Source organism: Podarcis gaigeae (assembly GCF_964106915.1).
Source record: "Podarcis gaigeae genome assembly, chromosome: 13".
Taxonomy (NCBI): domain Eukaryota; kingdom Metazoa; phylum Chordata; class Lepidosauria; order Squamata; family Lacertidae; genus Podarcis; species Podarcis gaigeae.
The window spans coordinates 18,958,282-18,976,661 of record NC_139689.1 but is presented as its reverse complement, the minus strand read 5'-3'; the positions used below and the strand labels follow the sequence as shown (position 1 = coordinate 18,976,661).

General features: G+C 45.7%; 1 protein-coding gene across 2 annotated transcripts in view; it reads left to right on the top strand.

The window, feature by feature from the left end:
* Positions 1–1,967: 1,967 nt before the first annotated feature.
* Positions 1,968–18,380, top strand: part of SHISA7 (shisa family member 7) — a 33,495-nt gene continuing 17,082 nt past the window's right edge. The window contains exons 1-2 of one of the 2 annotated variants that reach the window (XM_083707771.1): positions 1,968–2,285; positions 16,735–17,374. In XM_083707771.1, the coding sequence (XP_083563897.1) occupies positions 16,827–17,374 (548 nt within the window). In that variant the 5' untranslated portion in view covers positions 1,968–2,285; positions 16,735–16,826. Of the gene's footprint in view, positions 2,286–9,165; positions 12,028–16,734; positions 17,375–18,380 lie in introns of those variants that run through there. The other variant, XM_083707772.1, reaches the window with a different exon arrangement.

The following is an 18,380-nucleotide window of genomic DNA, read 5'->3' as shown; positions in this document are numbered from 1 at the left end:
GAGTGGTGGGAAGCCTGTGGCCATGGGCATATATCAGATGGGCACTTTCCCTCCTTGGATAAAACCTATAAAGCCTTAAACAGCTCAGGACCACCCGAGCTTCTCCCTGCAATCATTACTTGAGGACCTTCTTTGGGAGCCTCTCCCACGAGAGGTCCAGAGGGTGGCAACAAGGAAAAAGGCTTTTTCTGTGGTGGCTCCCCACTTGTGGAACGCTCTCCCCAAGGAGACTTTCCTGGCACCTTCATTACATATCTTTAGGCGCCAGGTGAAAACATTCCTATTCAACCAGGCATTTAGCTGATTAATATTCTGTGGCCTTTTAAATGTTTCTGTGGGAGAGTGGAGGGCTTTGTTTAGCTTAGTTTCTGTTTCTTTACTCATTAGTGTTTTCATTTTGTATGTTTATGTTGTGAACCGCCCCGTGATCTTTGGAGGAAGGGTTGTATACAAATTCAATAAATAATCTCCAGATCCCCCACTTTCATGTAAAGACGAGAGATATTTTTTGTTTAGTATTTGGAGAACCTGAGATATAAGACAAAATGTACAGGCACTATTTTTCTCTTTTTTTTTGTGGGAAATTAGCCGGCTCCCCCTTTCTGTGCTTTACTCCCCACCCCAGGAAACATTTCTGCGGACACCCATGCCTATAGCTCTCAAGGTGTGATTCAATGGTCCCCAGCCAGCATGTTCAGGGATATGGTTCTGCAACATCTGCAGAGGAAAGGGCTGCCCACCTTTGCATTAGCAAGTAGGCAGCTGTGCAAAGAGCCCATACCCGACCCTGTGGCAAGCAGTGTGGTCCAGCACAGCGTCCTTCTTAAAGCTAGAACTGTTTGAGGATAACGAGGAACAGCAGGACAGAGTGGGGCATAGGTAAAGGTAAATGTAAAGGTACCCCTGACCATTAGTTCCAGTCGTGACCAACTCTGGGGTTCCGGCGCTCATCTCGCTCTATGGGCCGAGGGAGCCGGCGTTTGTCCGCAGACAGCTTCTGGGTCATGTGGCCAGCATGACTAAGCCGCTTCTGCCGAACCAGAGCAGCGCACGGAAACGCCGTTTACCTTCCCACCGGAGCGGTACCTATTTATCTACTTGCACTTTGACGTGCTTTTGAACTGCTAGGTGGGCAGGAGCAGGGACCGAGCAACGGGAGCTCACCCCGTTGCGGGGATTTGAACCGCCGACCTTCTGATCAGCAAGTCCTAGGCTCTGTGGTTTAACCCACAGCGCCACCATTATGATAAAACTCAGCCCTTGCTCTCCCATATCATGCCACGGGCAGCTGCCCCACTCAAGTAAAACAATAGAAATACTTAACTAACTGACCAATCACATCGGTTCTGCCCCCCTAACAAAGTCCTGCCCCCCAAATCCTGGCTACGCCCATGCATCCTGCTCTCTCTTCTTGTACCTGCTTAAAAACAGGAGCTTTGCGGTGGGGATCACAAAAGGAAAGGGAGACAGCCCTGCTGTCCTCCCTCTATAATTCATGCATGTACAAAAATATGACGAGCAGCTTAGTCTCTTCCTCCTACTGGAGCAGAGTTACGACTCCTGGGTTACTTTAGGAAGCGCAGGGCAGTGAGCCAGGAGGACTCCTAGGTTTCTTGAGCAAAGCGCCCTGGAGTCTAGTGTATTGAACGGGACAGCAACTAGGAGGCACTGCACAAACTTTGCCCCTCCTTTTCTAAAGCAAAAAGAGAGAGAGAGAGAGTCAGAAAGAGAGAAGTGGATGAAGTAGTGTCTTTGATTGACAGCCTTTCCAGTCCAATCCCGTGCTCCTGCATCCCACTCTCTTTGCCCCTTCTTGGCGCTGGATGCTCGCTCTTTTTGTTAATGAAAGCTCTTCCCACTCACCCTCTTCACTCTTCTGGGACTTGAAAGCAGTTTGGAGGGAGGGGCACAGGTTTGGGTGAGGGGCTGTAGTCACCCACCGAGTTCATCTCCTCCGCCAATCAAAACAGCTCCCTGCTTGCCAGCCAGCCAATGGAATTCCTCAAGCATCATATCTAATTCATCCATTGCGTTTCCTTTCCCAGAGTGGAATTCTATTTTTTAATAGAAAGTACCCACTTTTTGAGGTGGGGTGTGTTTTTTTTCTATGAAGGAAAATTAAATATTTCCTTACTGAAGGTGGAGAAGAACATCTGGACTTTCAGGTGCTCCCTTCACAAACAGAAAAAAAAGATTTTGCCACTGACGTCTTGCAGCAATTTTTTAAAAAAAATCAGCATCAACAAGGGAAGTATTTTGTATGGGATTTTTTAAAACAGATCAAGGTAAGCAGTGGATTTATGCAACTTGCTATGAGGCAAGCTGTATATTTTAGTTACCTGGGCTGGGTGTTCCAGATGAAGCTAATGAGACTCCAGAAGGTGGTGCTGGCAAGTGCCAGGTGATGATGGACAAAAAAATAAGAAGCATCTTTTGAAAGAGTATGTGCATGTATATTATATATAGTTATGATTTTCAGGCTCCCCCCCCCCCAAGATTTAGGATTATGCGCATGTGTGTGTGTGTTTTTAAAAATAGACATTTTGGGCTCAGAATTTTACCGCATGTACCACATCTGTGAAATACGAATAGATCTGTTGTTAAAATTTATCAATAGGGTTTTTTGGGGGGTGTAGTGGGGAGAGAGTTAAGCATTCCATGCTGTAAAAGAGCTGTTGTGTTCTGTAGTTTGTTCACCACCCTCTCTGCCCCAGGCAAGTGCACCCTGCTTTGAGTATCAGGTGGAATGGGTTGTGCTGGAATTCAGATGAAAAATGGCATTGCTCTCAGGGTGGTGTGGTAGAAAGGTTTGTGTGTGTGTGTGTGATGAAACACTCACTTTGCAACTGAGTTTAGCTGTGCATATGGGTTGTTGCAGCATGCGTGTTTTGTGATGCTGCTGGCTTGTGAGAACAGTGTTTTCTGCCCCTTTAGTTGAGTTTGTGTATGAGCGCACACACACTTTGGACTCTTTCGGTGCAGCTCTTCTTTGGTTTACGAGCCGAGCCTGTGTATGTGTGTGACATGGAGGATTTTGTGTGCTGCTGTTGTATGCTGAAAACTGTGTGCTTCTGTAAGGGGTGTGTGTGTGTGTGTGTGTGTGTGTGTGTGTGCTTGCGCTTTACTGCTGCAGCTCTGGGCATGTGACAGTGCCTTTGTGTGTATGTGCGTATCAAGTCATAGACTGTGCATTACACTTCTTCCTTCTGCTTCTTGAGTGTGGCAGCTTCTGAGTGCGTTACTCTGTGTGTGCGTGCGTACAGCTTCCCTTCTGATTGCTTCTGTCTGAGTGGGATTATGTATATTCCTATCACATTTATACACAAGAATCACTCGCCTGCTTCTTTCTCGCCCTGCTTTCATCTCTCTCTCTCTCTCTTACATGCACACTGAATGAAGATGATATAAGCTGACTCTTCTGATATTTCACCGGCTGGCAAAGCCAGCACAAATTAACCACAACGCTCCCTTTCTTACCAATCCTCTCCCCGCACCCCATCCCAGGCTGCCGCACTGCACTTCTGCCTGGATCGACAGAGGACAGATCCAGCAGAAAACAGGTGTCGGGTGCGAGTTTGTGATGCGCATATGAGGATGTGCACATGTGGGGCAAATAACGACTGTGCCTTTGTGCGTCAATATGCATTTTTCTGGGTGTCTTGTTGGTTTGTGTAAGGATTAGCTTTATATACGCATGAGATCCAGTAAGGACACGTGTGTATCAGGCATATATGCTCATAAGTCTCTCTGTGTGTGACAGAACAAATATATGTATGTGTGAATATGGGTTGGATTGCAAACGCATGCATGAAAGTACAATGCACATGAAAGGGGCTTGTTTATGTGTGAAGTGCTGGTTAGGTGCAGCACTTCACAACTAAGTGGAAATGTATATATGGTTCTGAGCCTGCATACTGAGGGATGTGGTGTAGCTAATGTGTGTGGATGAAAGGGAGAGTGGTGTGTGTTTGTGTGTGTGTGAACACAGGAGGTGAAAAACCCACACAGAAATGGCAGCCTCTTCCCCACCAGGTTCTAGGGAAGCAGACAATGAGTCTAGATAGGCCTGTGCCCACTCACAGGTGTCTGGTGGTGGTGAAATCTCATCGTCGGCGGTGGGGGTGGGATTGTAACAGAAGGTACATGGGGGCACTCCAGGTAGTCTGCTTGGAAGGGTGCGTGTGAGGAAGGATGGGTAAAGAGAGAGAGAGAAAGAGAGATTGAGGCTAGATAGGAGAGGGTATATGAGGAAGGGAGAGGGTGATATGATGCGGTAAAATGATAGAATGAGGCGCTTTAAAAGAAAGGAGGAGAGAGCTAGCTTGCTAACAGAGACCAAGGAATTGAGGAAGGCATGGTAACATGCACAGAGTTTAGCTATGCCTTTTAATTACACACACACACACATACCACGGACAAGGTGCAAAAGATGAGCTATGCTAAACAGCCATTTCTGCGCTAGCTCCCAGCCCCCTGCTCTTTAAATCTTCCTGGTGGTATTGCCCCAGGAAAGGGGGGGGGTGTGTGGTTTTGAAGGAAGGATGGTGATAAGGGGGAGGAGAGAATGGTCTCTGCAGTTTCCATGGCAATGTTGCCATGGAAACAGCAAGGCTGCCTGGATCCTGCCAGATGAATGAGGACCCGTCACTGGGGGGGGGGGGAGGAAGTGGGGAGAAGGTTAGATTTGAGGGGCTGCCTGTCGTGGCCAGGCATTGGTTTGATGAGAGATGTTTCGTGTAATATATGTATCCTTTGGGTTCAGAAGTGAATACCTGTACACTCTAGGGAAGGGAATTGGATCATGGGGTCTTGTGGGTTTGAGAAACTTCTGGATCTTGGACTCTGAGGTTTGGTGGTGGTGAGGAGTGTCCCTTCTGCTGGAGCTGAGCACTCAACAGATAGGGAGTCATGACAATGCTTTGTAACTGCTTCCATTTTTTTAGCCATGCATTCCAATATTAGGTGTATTGACAATGTAAAAGTACAGTTGGATGCTGGCAACATGCAGGTGGATGTTGTGTGAAAGAAAAAAAACGGCCATTCATTACAGCCAATTTGACAACAGACACTTGTGGGTCATATGGTCAGTATCATGCACAGCATTCTGGGTAGTTTGCTCACAGACATTGCCCCCAGTTCAATCATAATGCCTGCCCGACAGTAAATGCTCCCTCACCTCCCAGGTACCTCAGTATATATGAGTTGAATTCATGCCAAGCAATTCCTCGTTTTATCACTTTCCTATATCATTACAACCATCTCAGGGGCACAGGCCTGTGAGCAATTGCCCACTGTTGGTCAGTGACCAGATTTAGAACAGAGATTTCTGAAGAATTACGTATTCTTTCTGGCAGCATGTGTGCAATGTCAGCCATGACGGAAGCAAAGATTTCTGGGTAACTGGTTCTGACAACAGATGACTTCCCTTCCAGGGCTATGCTGAGAGTCATTCGTAGGATTTACTTTGGACTTGCTTTCGGTAGAGAAACTACCAAATAAGCTGGAAAGCAAAACTGCAGACTTTAATTAATCAAATTAGTAGATTAGATTAATCAACTAAAGTTTTAGTTGGGCCTGATTCACATATGCACACATTAATATGGCAGCTGCTTACAAGTCCAGTTCCAGTGTGCAAAAAGGATTGACCATTATCTGAAGTTTCTGGTTGGATAAGGATTCCATTTCCTCTGTGTTATTGCTGAATAAATAACACAAGTTGGAGAACTCTATGCTGGTGTTAAGGAAGTGTGGTATACTGAACATATATTATACTCAAATACTTAACACTGTTTGGGAATTTGTTAGCAACTTAGACTCACTCTTTGGTGCTCAATACCATGATTGCCACCCTACTTTTTAAAGCATACTTGTGGGTACAGTGGAGATTCTAATATGTCTTAATGACAATGTGCATGGAATGAGTAGTTGGTAGTTACTCTGGATAACAAAAATCACAAGATTATGATCTTGTATGCATCTTCTCATATAATCTAGGGCAGTAAATCTCTTACTATTTTTCAGCAATCCAACCCACCCCCCACTTACATCTGGCTATCATTGCTCTTGTATGTACAGCCACAAAAGTAATTAGCTAGCCTGCCTGCATATATCTAAGTTGGCCTAGATTTTTTTTTTTTAAAAAAAATGCTTTTATAAGATGTCTTGATCGCTTGAAGGCACTTCTGACTCGCCACAGGCAACCAGCTGAGCAGCTTTTTACCAGCTTGAGTTAAACCACTCCCCGCCCTGAATAATGCATCTTAATAGAACTGACTCCTTTCTATAAAAGAAAATTAAGGGATGTTCTCTCTGCCTCTCTATTAATTTCTCATTTGAATAACTCTGACTTACAACCAGATGGAGAGGAAAAGATAGGCACCTGCTCCATGAAGGCAAAGGCACACAGTGAACTGCACAAAGGCAGACACATGTTTCCACGGACACACACAGCACATGGCTACACAGGCGAGGAAGAGAAAGGCAGGAAGGAAGTTAAGGAAAGATCACATATTGCGACGGACAGAAAGTTGGTATATAAAAATAGGAGGAAGTCCTTGAAACTGGGCAGAATCTTGCGCATCCACGCAATCGTACTGAAAGACAATAAATAACACACACTCCTAGGAATACCTGCAGAGTCGTAGTGCACGATGCAATGTAAATTTAACATATGCATAAGATGGCTAGGATCATTCACAGATATGCAAAACAACCTCCATCTCTTTCTTGCATACACACAGAGACTTCTATCCACACAGGCACTGAACAGACTGTTAGAAATGCAAACTACAAAAACCCCTACACAGTCTAGCTGAGGGGGATTGGAAATCTGCATGGCTGTCATCAGACTGTAGAGAACAAAGTGCAATTGAGCTGCGTGTTGGGGGAGAGAATTAAGTAGTTTATTGTGGTCAAGGGGGAAAATCTTCAAAATAACAAGACATTTCTGTTCAACAGACCAAGGTTGGGCAGGTTAGACCCTGTGCATGGAACTGGGGCTGGGTGCAGGATATTGCAGTACCCTAAGCCAGAGATCCTTAGTAAGGCAAATGTGGGATGAGGTACATAATCTAATAGTGCCCCTGAGCCTTCTGAGAAATGCTCTAACCCTTCAGTCAGCACACCTTATCCTTGCATGCTCCCAGAGTCTTTGGCATGTGATATTGCATTCAGGAATGGAAATTCACTCTTGAAAATTTACTCACGTAACAAAATACAGCCTTTCCTGGTACATAGTATTAGGTTTTATTTATTTTCATTCTAAGCACAATAGTGGTCACAGTCTTGGCTCTATAGGCAGGGCCGGCCCTAACAAAGCAGAATGAGGCAGCTAACTCAGGCAGCTGGTTTTGGGTATAATGAAAGGGGCAGCAAATTGATTATTTTTACTGCATTTTTTTACTGTATTTTTACTGCCAAGCAGCATGAGAGGGGCCTGTGGGATGTTTTGCCTCAGATATCAGAATAGCTTGGGCTGCATACACACCATGCATTTAAAGCACAGAGAATCCTGGGGGAACTGTAGTTTTCCTCTTCACAGGCCTACAATTCCCAGCACCCTTAACAAACTTCCCAGGATTCTTTGCAACGTGATTTAAATGCGTGGTGTGCGTGCAGTCTTGGATTGCCCTGGGTACTTCTGTGCACTTTCATCTGGCACCATTACGTCTCACACCATTTGCTGCCCTGTCTCTTCAGCCTGCCCAGTTCTCAGTATCCAACTGTGTAGACATGCCCTTTGGTCGCACACAAAATCAAATCAGCATTTGGCAGTGGGAGAAACAGGAAGTCTTCTAAAACGATGCCTGTTGCAAATGACACATGCATGCATCATATCTTTTCTTCTTTAAAAGTATTGTTGTGAGACAGCAGGTTCGTTTCAGGGTTATAGGAAGCTACTGCCTTATACCAAGTTGGTTTCTTGGTCAATCTAGCTCAGTGTTGTCCACACTGGTTGGCAGCAGCTCTCAAGGGTTTCAGGAAGGGGGTTCTCCCAGCCCTACGTGGAGATGCTGGGGATTGAAATGGGCTCCTTCTGTGTGCATAGCAGATGCTCTACTGCTGAGCTGTGGCCTTTTCTCTTTTTACCCTACCGATGGTGTGTTGTTGCACCCATAATCTGGCTCGCTGTGAAAAAAGCCATAAGAAGGGATGGAGGTCAATAGCAGAGCACAAAGTCCCAGATTCATGCATCTCCAGATCGGGCTGAGAGAGACTCTAGTCTGAAAGCCTGGAAATGTTGCTGCTACAGTGGTACCTCAGGTTACATACGCTTCAGGTTACAGAGTCCGCTAACCCAGAAATAGTGCTTCAGGTTAAGAACTTTGCTTCAGGATAAGAATAAAAATCGGGCTCTAGCGGCGCGGCAGCAGCAGGAGGCCCCATTAGCTAACGTGGTGCTTCAGGTTAAGAAGAGTTTCAGGTTAAGTACGGACCTCCGGAACGAATTAAGTACTTAACCTGAGGTACCACTGTACTAGCATTTTTCTTCCTAAATGCATTTTTGGACATTTGCTCTATGTTCTTTGCTGAGGAATCGGTGGGAAGAAGCTACCATCTGAGGGATTAGGACTGAATGTCTCCAAGTCAGAATTACCACTAAACATCATGAGGGGGAAAAAAATTAAGTATAATTTTTCTTATTATGCAAATCTATACAGATTAGGCTGCAGTCCTGTACACATTCATCTATGTCCTACTTAGAGGGTTTACATCTGAGTGCTCTGTTGGATCGATGAATTAAGTTGATCAGTTGACTAAAACAAATGCGACTTATTGAGACGCTGACGACAGGCCTACTGTTTAAGCAGGATTTTCTCATATATGGGGGGCTGCCCTCAAAGACTGTAGGCAGCTGAAGTGAAAAACTGCTACCACCCCAAAGAAATCAGTACAGTATCACGTTAGGCTTTAACTGGATATATGATTTCAGTCAGTTGTGTGCGTGTGCTTAGCTGATTTTTAGTTTTGCGTTATATGGCATGTTTTGTACCATGGGTCTTGGGTGAGCTACACGCTGAAGTGAAATAAATACCAGAAAAACCCCTACCCCTGTGAGTGCTAAGACGAGCCACCGAATAGGCAAAATCCGTGCAGGAGACATGCCCCAGGTGGCCACAGCGGGGAATATGAGGTTTTATTCCGTTTTCATCCCCCACCATGCTGCCCCCTCTTTATTCACATGCTAGGTACCTGACAGGCCAGACAAATCCCCTTGAACCATGTCAGATCATTTTGGTTTCTGATAGCAAGAGACAGAGCCGCGTTCTCCCCTCGCCACAAACACACATGCACTTGCTGCTGCCACAGGCCTTTCACAGGCCTGTTACCTTGATGAAGTCAGTGAGACCACATGTTCCAAGCACACTGCAGTGTGTCACTGCCCCGGGGGGCTCCCTCACGCTCTGTCGAGGAGGTGGGCAGGGAGACAAGCAGCGGTTACATGAAAAAGGCCCCGGGGTTCAACAGAGAGGGAGATGTTCGCTGCACAGAGCGAAGTTGCGATGGTTGTAGCGAGGGATGTGTCATCAAGTCTCTGGGGTGGCCGTTCTCTGGCAAGGGGCTAATATACAGCAGGGTGGGTCTGTGGGAAGGTAGCATTAGTATAGTATGTGTGTATGTATGTATGTATGTATGTTTGTATTTTTACCCTGCTTCTTCCCCTGATGGGCTCAAGGCGGTTTACAGATTAAAAATATGCTCTTGGTGAGCGCCCTCCATTTTTCATTTAACACAGATTTCTTCTTGGCAAACTCAGAACAAAAGGAAGAGGCCTGCTGGATGAGGCCAAAGGCCCACCTAGTCCAGCATCCTGTTCTCACAGTGGCCAACCAGATGCCACAATGGGAAGCCCACAAGCAGGACTTGAGTGCATCAGCGCTCTCTGCATTTGGGATTCCAAGCAACCAGCATGCAGAGAACATTGTGGATGTCACTGAAAGCCCGACAAATTCATTCGCCATGACTTTGCCTAATCCTCTTTTAAAGCTACTGAGGTTGGTGGTTATCGCTGTATCTTGTGGGAGCAAATCCCATAGTTTAATTATGTGCTGGAATTCTTTCTTTCGTCTGTCCCGCATCTTACAACATTCAGCTTCATTGGATTGGCCTTGAGTTCTCGTGTTACAAGGGAGAAAATCACCTCTCTCTCCAGTTGCTCCACACCCTGCAGTTTATACAGCTCGATCATGACCTTTCTGCCTTTACAGTGGTACCTCGGGTTAAGAACTTAATTCATTCTGGAGGTCTGTTCTTAACCTGAAACTGTTCTTAACCTGAGGTACCACTTTAGCTAATAGGGCCTCACGCTGCCACCGCATGATTTCTGTTCTCATCCTGAAGCAAAGTTCTTAACCTGAGGTACTACCAGGTTAGCGGAGTCTGTAATCTGAAGGGTCTGTAACCTGAAGCATCTGTAACCCGAGGTACCACTGTACCTAAGTAAAAAGCCCCAAATGTTTTAATTTTTCCTTTCGGTTACTCCAACCCCTTGATCATGTTGGTTGCCCTTTTCTGAGAGGATTTCTGTGAGCTCAGGCTAGCACAGGAGGACCTCCCAAACTGAAGCACCTTTAGATAAATAAAACCACCTTTTCTATAACAGCTTTTGATTTTGGAGCTACTAATCAATGGCGTGGCTGAGTTTGGAATGCTGTGTACTTTTCTGCTCGCCTCATCTAAAAACGATATTGTGGTGCTAGAAAAGTGCCACCGAGATGATCAGGGATTTGGAGCAGCTTCTCTACCAGGAAAGGCTGTAGCTCTGTGACAGAGCATCAGCTTCGCATGCAGAGAGTCCGATCCCTGGTATCTCCAGGTTCAAATAGAGTTAAAGCATTCCCACCACATGCACCATTACTCTCGTTACAGAGCTGCCTCATAGTTTCTTGAGAAATAGGGCTGTTTGATGCATTTCCCCCTCAAACAAAACTTCACTCCAAAAGGCAAAACTTCAAAAGGTGCAGTGAAATAGCCATTGCGCATGCATGGATGACATAGCAGCTTTTTGGATGCAAGTTCAGGGGTGTGTGGGTAAACCAAACAGGTCATGTGCATCAGAGGAAGAAGACATTGCCGCCCTCTCTCTGGCGTGTGCAGCAACGTGCAAATGCGACCAGAAATGGGGGGGAGGGAGGGAGGGAACACCCTTGCTGTGTTTGAAAACACCAGTGTGTTCGTAGTCAGTGTCTGGGTGCAGTGGAGGGGTCGGCAAGGGTCCCTTATCTCCACCCCCCACATAATGTAATGTATGCTGATGACCATTGAGGGATTTCCCAGCCCCATTAAATACCAGCTTCAGAGGAGGGAAGTTCCCCAGGACTAGAGCCAGGGAGGAAATTGTTAAATTCCCCACTCTGCACATTCTGCGGATCGCAGTAATTATCACCTCCAGCTCATCCTATTTACGTTTTTTAAAAAACAACCTGCATGTTAAATGCAAAGACATGTAATGCGGATAATTACTATGGTGAGGGCATTTTACGTAGTGGCACGCTGGGTTTTGAAACAGCCGTCCATGGCATTCCAAGGTGTTCCTCTTCCAGTCTCCACCCATGGGTTGATGCTGAATGTGCAGGTGGAAGTGCCACCAGCAGAATGCCTGCCAGTGGCAGCCCATGGAAAGCTTTAGAAGGGGGTGCTCTGGCAGGGAGGAACTGGGTCAGCCTGGGATCCACAAGGTCCCAAGCCAATCCCTCTGCCATCACATGAGAGCATCAGACTTGATCTCTGAGCCTGAGTGAGCTGCCATAGCCATTTGCCTCTCCCCATTCCCACTACCCAGCCTGCAGAGGTGCGCATGCGGCCATGGCCCTGCCATTTAATGAGCTATGCTAAACTGATTTTCATTTGTGTTTTGTGTTTCAGCTTTTTAATTAATTCTCTATAGCTTTTATTGTTTTATATGTAATATTGAACATTTGTGTGTTTGTTTTCTGCTTTTCCGGCTGCCCAAAGAACCAAGGCGATTATATAAATGCAGGAAATAAAGGAAAGAGTATTCGGCGTCACATCTAATTTGGCCCACAGGTGCCCAGTTCTCTTCGTCTCCCTGATGCTTCTTCCCATTTGGGCAGAACTTCTTTTTCTGCCACCTGTAGTGCTAACCATAACCTGTTGCCTGCTGGGCTCTTTTGAACTACAATACTATAATATTTGGGGTAGAAGAAGCAGCGTTTGAGGGAGCTTTGGTAGAATGTTGCCTTGGAGGGGTGCCCTCTGCTTCGAAGCACCACAAAGAAGGCTACCCAGCTTATTGCTTGAAGAGAGTTGTACTCCTTGTTCTCTGCTCAAATGTGAAAACAGATTATTGTGTAGGAGAGCAGAATCGTTAAGGCTAGCTTGAACACGGGAAAGAGCTGAATAGAAGGGAAAGAGGAAAGAGGAAGCTAAAATAAAAATCCCTAGTAATTTAGTATGGTTCTGCTGGCTGACCATGATTGGGATGCGGCCACTTCCCTTAGGCGACAGGTTTGGGGATGCCATTCAGTGGGGTACCTGCCATTAGGTGGAATTAGTTGGTGGTGGCTGAGGCAGCTGATTTTGATACCACAGAAGGAGAGAACATTTATAGCTATTTCATTTTTTATTACTGTATATTTATTCCTCTGCAGCTGCCGTGTGTGAAATGTTAGGCTGGGCGCTGCGTGGTGCCTTAGTATTCATGTGCACATTTTCGCATGCATGTGCACTGGAGATGAAATGTATCCATTTGAAGACTGATGTCTGCAGGACGGCAAATCGGTCAACTCACGCAAACAGAACTTTAACCCACCATCTCTAAAATGCAAAAAGGGGGGACGGGACAGATTTATCAAGAACAGACAGCAGAAAATTGGAATGCTTCTTCATAAAGAGGGATAATTGGAACATGAGAATGCTGCTGGATCAGGCCAGTGGCCCATCTAGTCCAGCATCCTGTTCTCACACTGGCCAACCAGATGCCCATGGGAATCCCATAAACAGTATACCTGAGGGCAACAGGCACCCCTCCTGCGTTTTCCATCAACTGGTATTCAGAGTCCCAGGGTTGCCATACGTCTGGAAATTCCTGGACGTATATGGAATACTGCAGTCAGCAGCAGTGCCTGGGCGGAAATCGTTAAAAATGTCCGGGAAAATCCAGACATATGTCGGAAGACATATGCCAATTTTCCATAAAGATAGCTCCAAAAAGCTCAATAACTTTTCTGTCTGGATTTTTTCACTGTTTGAAATATGGCAACCCTAATTCAGACACATGAAGGCAGAGTATAATAGCCATTGACAGGACAGGCCAAGCTCCAGGTTTTGGGGGCCCTGATCAAGCTGCCCTTGGTCCGTCCCCCCAGGACTTATTAGTTGGTGGGCAAAATGCCTTTGGCAGTGTTGTCTAGCAGAGATCTTCATCTTAATGATGGCTGCCAGCCTCTTTCCCAATCCACATTCATCGGGGTGATGCCGGCATAAGATGGTGGTTCCAGTGAGTTCAGTCGTATGCATGCCGCAGCCACCCTGCCCATCCCACCTGAGTCACATCAGCAGCAGTGGGGGCAGCAGTCCTGTGGGGATGGACTCTGCTGGGGTCCCAGAGCCCCAGCATTCGCCCAAGTATGACGCATTGCTGACGCTGGGCTTGTGTGTGAAACGGCATGTAATAAGGACTGGGGGGGCGGCAGCGGCTAGTGGGGGAGCTGTTGGGGAAAGATAAATTTTTGCTCAATTCAGCACCAAACTGCTTTGCATTTTTCCCTTCCCCAGGCGGTAGCAAATTCCAAGGAGCCCTAATGGGGTCATTTGCTCTTGAATAAAAGAGAGAGCACCTGGAGACTTGAAGACCTCATTGTAACAATTCCGTTTATTTACAGATGTAGAGACTGAACAGGCATTACAGGGGGGCAGACCCAAGCACAGGGGCAGCTGGCAGTAGCCCTAAAGCAACCACGGCACCATGCCAAAGCCAGCTTCCTGTCTCAGCTTCTGATTTAAAGCACCAACAACCTGTTTTTATTGTGGTCCAAGTAGAGCCTAGAGCCCTTTTTAGCTATATAGGGAGCTGCCCTGGAACAAGTCAGGCCTTGGCTCCATTACCTCTGTATTTCATGCTCTCCCCTCTGCCAATCTGGTATTCTCCAGATGTTTTGTACCACAACTCAACATCTGTGCCGGCCAGGGATCATTTACTTTACTACTACATGGAATTTGCGCATCAAATTTATTTGATGCCTCGTGTTAATCCCACTAGCATACGCTATTCATTTACTTGATATTGGACTATATATTATTTCTGCTACATGAAGTTTTCATGGTTTGTTTATTACTTCCGTCATATATAGCCTTCATATTGGTTGTTCAATTTCACTGAGACTTAGTTTTGTATTAGTTTCGATACACAGGTCTTCCATTGTTTATTGGTGGTTATCTATAACTGTATTATGTAGGGAGGTTTGAGTCCACTGCCGTATACATGTTTTATCATCCATTTATCAGTTTTGTCCTTTATTGGTTATTTTGTTTGTGTTATTGAGAGATCTCCTCTTTTACGGTTTACCAAGTCATAGTCTGAAAACATCTGGTGAGCATGAGACCCTTCTCCAGGGCTTCTCCTCAGGCACAGATTTTCACCAGCACCTGCCACCTGGAGACAGGGAAGAATGTGTTTGGCCATGAAACTGTGGTCCCTCCTGAGTGGCTTTTCGTACAGGCTCAGCTCATCCCAAAACCCACATTCTTTCTCATCACGTCCCAGCCCTCTGTGGCAGGGATTGTGAATCCTTTTCAGCCCAGGGGCTGCATTTTTCTTCTGAACCGCTTGCCAGTGGTAGGTATAGCCAGAGGGAAAAGTGGATGGAACAATTCATATAAACTTCACTTTGTTGGGTAGCCTAGTTTCTACACATACTCAACACGCCGTTCTCTAGCCTCCATCCAGGCAAGCAATAAGCACTTTCAGAATTCAAGGACACGTTTTAGGCAAAAATGAGGGTGCAGCTGGGGGTGGTGTGTGGATTAGGAAAAGCCTTGTGGGCCAGATAGAGAGGTCTGGAGGGCCACATCCCCCAGTGTTGATCTGTGTGATGAGATTCTGCATCTCTGCCTTTTTATGTGAATCTAGTAACATTTCTCAGAATGCTAACTTGGATGCTTTGGGGTTCACTTTCTTTGGCTTCCAGGACCTCATGACTCTCTGTCCTATTATCATTGGCGCTGACACATCTCACAGTCCCTGACTCCTCTCTCACACACACTGGATTACGTGAATATTATGCTTGATTTATCTCTCTCTCTCAAACACAAGCTAGGAAATTAAGTTAAGAATTCATCTCTCCAAATCAGTTTCATCTTTACTTTCAGTAAACCGGAGTACGTGCTGTTTTTAGGGGCTCGGAAGCAAAAAAGAGAGGGCTTTTGGAACTTTTCAATTGTGACAAAAATAAATAAAGTACAACTATGGGGGGGTGAGGGATGGGCTAATCTGCTAATTTTGGTATCTCTCATGTTTGCAACCTTAAATTCAGTTCTCTACGTTCCAACATCAGTTTGCAATTTTATAAAAAGAAGTCCTCATGGAAATCCATCAGCTTCTTAGTGTGAATTTCTCATTTTATATGCATATCTAGACAGCAGTGGGTGAATACAATTTGGGAGATTATGCTTAAACACAAACACACTCAAGGAAGTGCAGCAGGCAGTTAATCCTTATTACATACACAGCTATCTATCTATTGATTGTTCAATTATGGTGCCATAGTTTCCATTTATTTCCTATATGGAAGCCCTTAAAGCTTCTGATCAAATTTTAATAAAGTGCCCATATTTTCATCCATCTTATGAAGTGGGCTCCAAGTCTACAAAACCTTATGCCATAATAAATTGGTTAGTCTTTAAGGTGCCACGAGACTCATGTTTTTTTCTGACTACAGTGTAGATATGTATTATGTATAACTTATATAGGTATTGTTAGTGAGCTAGTTATCTCACTGACATTATATTTGGATTATCAGAGAGTTTCTTTAGTCTTTTTAGTGATGTTGTTATTATATTCTCTCTCTCTCTCTTTCTCTCTGTGTGTGTGCCAAAATGTTGCCAAAATTTTGAACTCTAGTTCAAAATAAAATTGTATTAATTAAAAAAAGAAATTAAGCCAAACATGATGCATAGTTAAATTATGAAATTCACTGCTGCAATAGTACTGTTTATCTTTATTATTTACATTTTTAGTTGCCTATTAACCTAGTCCTCTAGGCAACAATTTATGCCTACAAAAACTAAAGGACAAGTCAAAACAGGTATGTTGCAGCATCGCCACATGAAAAATACAAACACATAAAAGGGGCTTCTCAAATCCCACTTGGGTAAAAATAGATTTAAAATATGCCTGAATCCATCCTTCAAAACACTGGCAGTCTGTAGAGCTCTTAGAAGAGAGCATTACACAGCTTAATGCTCACCATGGAAAAGCCATGAGCTAAGATAGTTTTTAGACAAATTCATGATGGATAGCTCTATCAGCAGCTATTAGTTATGAGAGCCAGATGGAACCTCCATGGCCAAGCAGTGCATTTCTGAATCTCAGATGCCCGTGGTGGTGGTGGTGGGGGGATATGACTATCCAGCAGGGATGAGAGTGTTGCCTTCACATTCTTCCTGGGAAGCATCTGCTTGGCTACTGTGAGAAACAGGAACAGATGGGACCTCTTGTCTGATGCAGCAGGGCTTCTTTTCATGTTCTAACAATCTCGTTTGCATCTTTTGCAGTGTTTCTTCCTGGATCTCTTTTATAAGCTTTTTTTAAAAAAACATCTATCTGAACCCCAACGTTGGAGCTCCTCGGCACTCTCCCACCCACCATGTACCAGTTGCTGACAGTAATGCTGTACGCAGCCCTGGAAGCCCTGGGGGGACGCACCGCTCTGGCCGTCATCCAGGCCCAACATCACACAAACCAGAGCTGGGGCCTGCCCAGCTTCCTGGCCCACCTGAAGCGCTTGACGTCATCCAGCAGCAACGCAACCACCGGCACGAGCCGGGTGCGGCCCTCGGAGACCTGCCAAGGCTACTACGACGTCATGGGGCAGTACGACGCGGCGTTCAACTGCACCACGGGGGGCTACCGCTTCTGCTGCGGCACGTGCCAGTATCGCTTCTGCTGCGAGGACCGGTCCAGGAGGCTGGAGCAAGGGAAGTGCCGCGACAGCCCGCAGTGGTTTGCCACCACCGTTGCCGGCACAGCCACCAACGGGCCTGATGTGCCAAACGGAAGCAAGCAGACGGGCAACAGCACCGTGTACGTGATCTGTGGGGTCATCAGCTTCACCTTAGCCGTGGGAGTCGGGCTCAAATTCTTCTTCAGCAAAGCCTCAAGGAGACCGCATGGAAGGGAGCTCAACGTGCCCAGGTAAAAAATGCAGGCTGCAAGGTGGGGTCAAAAGTTGTTCTTCAGCCGTGTGGCGAGAACCTGGCAGCATTTCAGCTGGCAGTGGGGCTCAGAGCTGGACTGGGATTCTGTCCCCAGAATGGCTCCAGATTGGAATTCTGTGTGTCCTCGGAATTTTTGTAACAATTACTGTTCTAACACAGCTGTAGCATTCTATTGATAAAGCTTTAAAGCAAATTGGTCTATGTTCGTGACCTTTTCATTGTCGTTGCAAAATCATGAATTACCTCCCCAAAGTCAGTTTCTTTTGCAAATTCACACTCAACAAACAAAATGGGTGGGTGACTTAATTGCTCTTGCCCCATAGTAGAACGCCTGCTGGTGTTTCCTACCAGAAACACCATCTCCCTCCCTCTCTCTCTCTCTCTCTCTCTCTCTCTCTCTCTCTCTCTGGGATCAATGTCTTCAATTCCTGTGGCGTCTGTCCCTCTCACCACCAGCTGTCTCTCTCTCTTGCCTAAGCAGAGAGAACTCTTGGACTGGTAGTTCTTTTAGAGGATGTTGTCTAGGGAAGAACAAACCTCTCTGATGAACTACAAATCCTAATTTAACTGTACAAACACATATCCTCTGTTCTAGAGAAGGACCCGGGCCAGTAACTCTCTGTGCTCTAACACTGCATTGCACTAAAAAGGGATTGCAAATAAAACTCCGTATCAGAATGCCACTATACAAATCTATGGTGAGGCCGCACTTGAAATATTGTGTTTAGAGGGCATTGTAGAACTAGAAAAGGCATGAGTTTCGTTACACAATAATAATAATAATAAAGAATCAATTTTTTAAAAAAGAAATAAAAGAACCTGGAGTCATCAAATGAAGCTCAGAAGATTCACAACAGACAAGAGGAAGTATTTCATACAGCACACAGTTAAACAATGGGGTTTGCTGAGTGATGTGGTATTGGCCCCCAATTTGGATGGCTTTAAAAGGGGTTTTGGGACGCGGGTGGCTGAGCCTAGGGTTT